At 38.2% G+C, this 1535-nt stretch overlaps 1 protein-coding gene across 1 annotated transcript; it reads right to left on the reverse strand.

Annotated features, from left to right (window-relative positions):
* Positions 1–393: 393 nt before the first annotated feature.
* Positions 394–1323, reverse strand: LOC308258041 (putative olfactory receptor 5AK3; the record flags this gene model as incomplete). The annotated part of the gene is made up of 1 exon (XM_080688270.1): positions 394–1323. One exon carries the CDS (start codon positions 1321–1323, stop codon positions 394–396), a length of 930 nt encoding a protein of 309 aa, XP_080544396.1.
* Positions 1324–1535: the final 212 nt, after the last annotated feature.

A 1535-nucleotide genomic window follows, 5' to 3' on the forward strand; every position in this document is an offset into this window, starting at 1 on the left:
TAGACAAGTTAGGGAACTTGTTAAAATGAATGGGGAATAATGAACTTCAGTTTTAAAATTAATTATATACAACATTTGAGTTTTCTGGTCTTTAAGAACATAGCCAAAATATTTGAAACAACTAAGTATTTTATAAAGTCCATACACACTTCTTAATATTTTAAATAATTTCAATAAAGCCCTCTTCATGGGTAGTATGAGATATGTTTCTCAAACTTACTTAAGGGAAAATTAGTCCCATGAGATGTTTATATATTTTCCACATTCTAAGAACTTGCCTCTTGAAAGAGGTAGCATTGTTTTAAGTTGTGAATGTGTTTCCAATTTCAGAAACATTACACAGTGGTCAAACATCTCTACTGGATGCCTTGATGTGCTGAATTGGGGTCCAATCTAGAGGATCTTTTTCCCCATCACTTTTAGAGCTTCCTTTACTTCCTTATTCCTCAAACTATAGATCAGGGGGTTCAACATGGGAATCATAATGCCATAACATATAGAAGCCACTTTCATATTCTCCTGGAAATTATTAGAATGAGGCTGTAGGTACATGTATGATAGGGTTCCATAGAAAATGGTGACTGTTGTCAGGTGGGAGGCACACGTGGAGAAGGCCTTTTTCCTCCCTGTGGTAGAAGACATCTTTAGGATGGCAATCATGATAGAGATGTAGGAGAAGATGACAACTAGCACAGTGGACATCAAGTTAAATCCCACAAAGACAGCAAGTAGCCTAATGTTGATGTCAGTGTTGGAGCATGAAAGGGCAAGAATTGGTGGAACATCACAAAAAAAGTGATTGATGGCATTGGACTTGCAGAAGGACAATGAAAATGTAAAACCTGTGTGCACAGAAGCATTTATGGAGCCCATGACATATGAACCAGCTACCAAGTGGATGCAGACTCTTCGGGACATGACAATGGGATAGTGAAGTGGGTTACAGATGGCCACATAACGGTCCACTGCCATAGCAGCCAGGAGGTAACAGTCACTGGTCGCGAATGTTGCGTAAACCAATAATTGCATAACACAGCCCCTGAATGATATTGATATATTTCCTACTATGAAGTTTTGCAGCATCTTGGGAGTGATAGCAGAGGTATAGCAGATATCAACGAAAGCCAAATGTTGTAGGAAGAAGTACATGGGTGTTCGAAGTCTGGAATCTGTCTTGATGAGCAGAATCATTCCGATATTACCCACCATAGAGGTCACATAGATGACTAGAAATACAACGAAGAGAGCATACTGAAACTTGTGTTGGGCACCAAGTCCTAGAAGAAAGAACTCAGTCACTTCAGTGCTATTTTCTTGTGTCATGGCTAGAAAGGACCAAGAGGAGGATAAAGAAAAGAAGGGAAATGTTTATGACTTATTGAAAGAAGAAAGTCTCTTGCACTTCATGTCACTTTTTTTTTTGTATTGGATTTTCAGGCAAACATTCACAATAGGATTTATTGCTTAGTAAATAGTTCTTCTATTTTCTTGAGAAGAAACCACCCCAATAAAAGTGTTATTTGAGCCATGCATTC

This window comes from Plecotus auritus (genome assembly GCF_963455305.1).
Source record: "Plecotus auritus genome assembly, chromosome: 9".
Classification (NCBI taxonomy): domain Eukaryota; kingdom Metazoa; phylum Chordata; class Mammalia; order Chiroptera; family Vespertilionidae; genus Plecotus; species Plecotus auritus.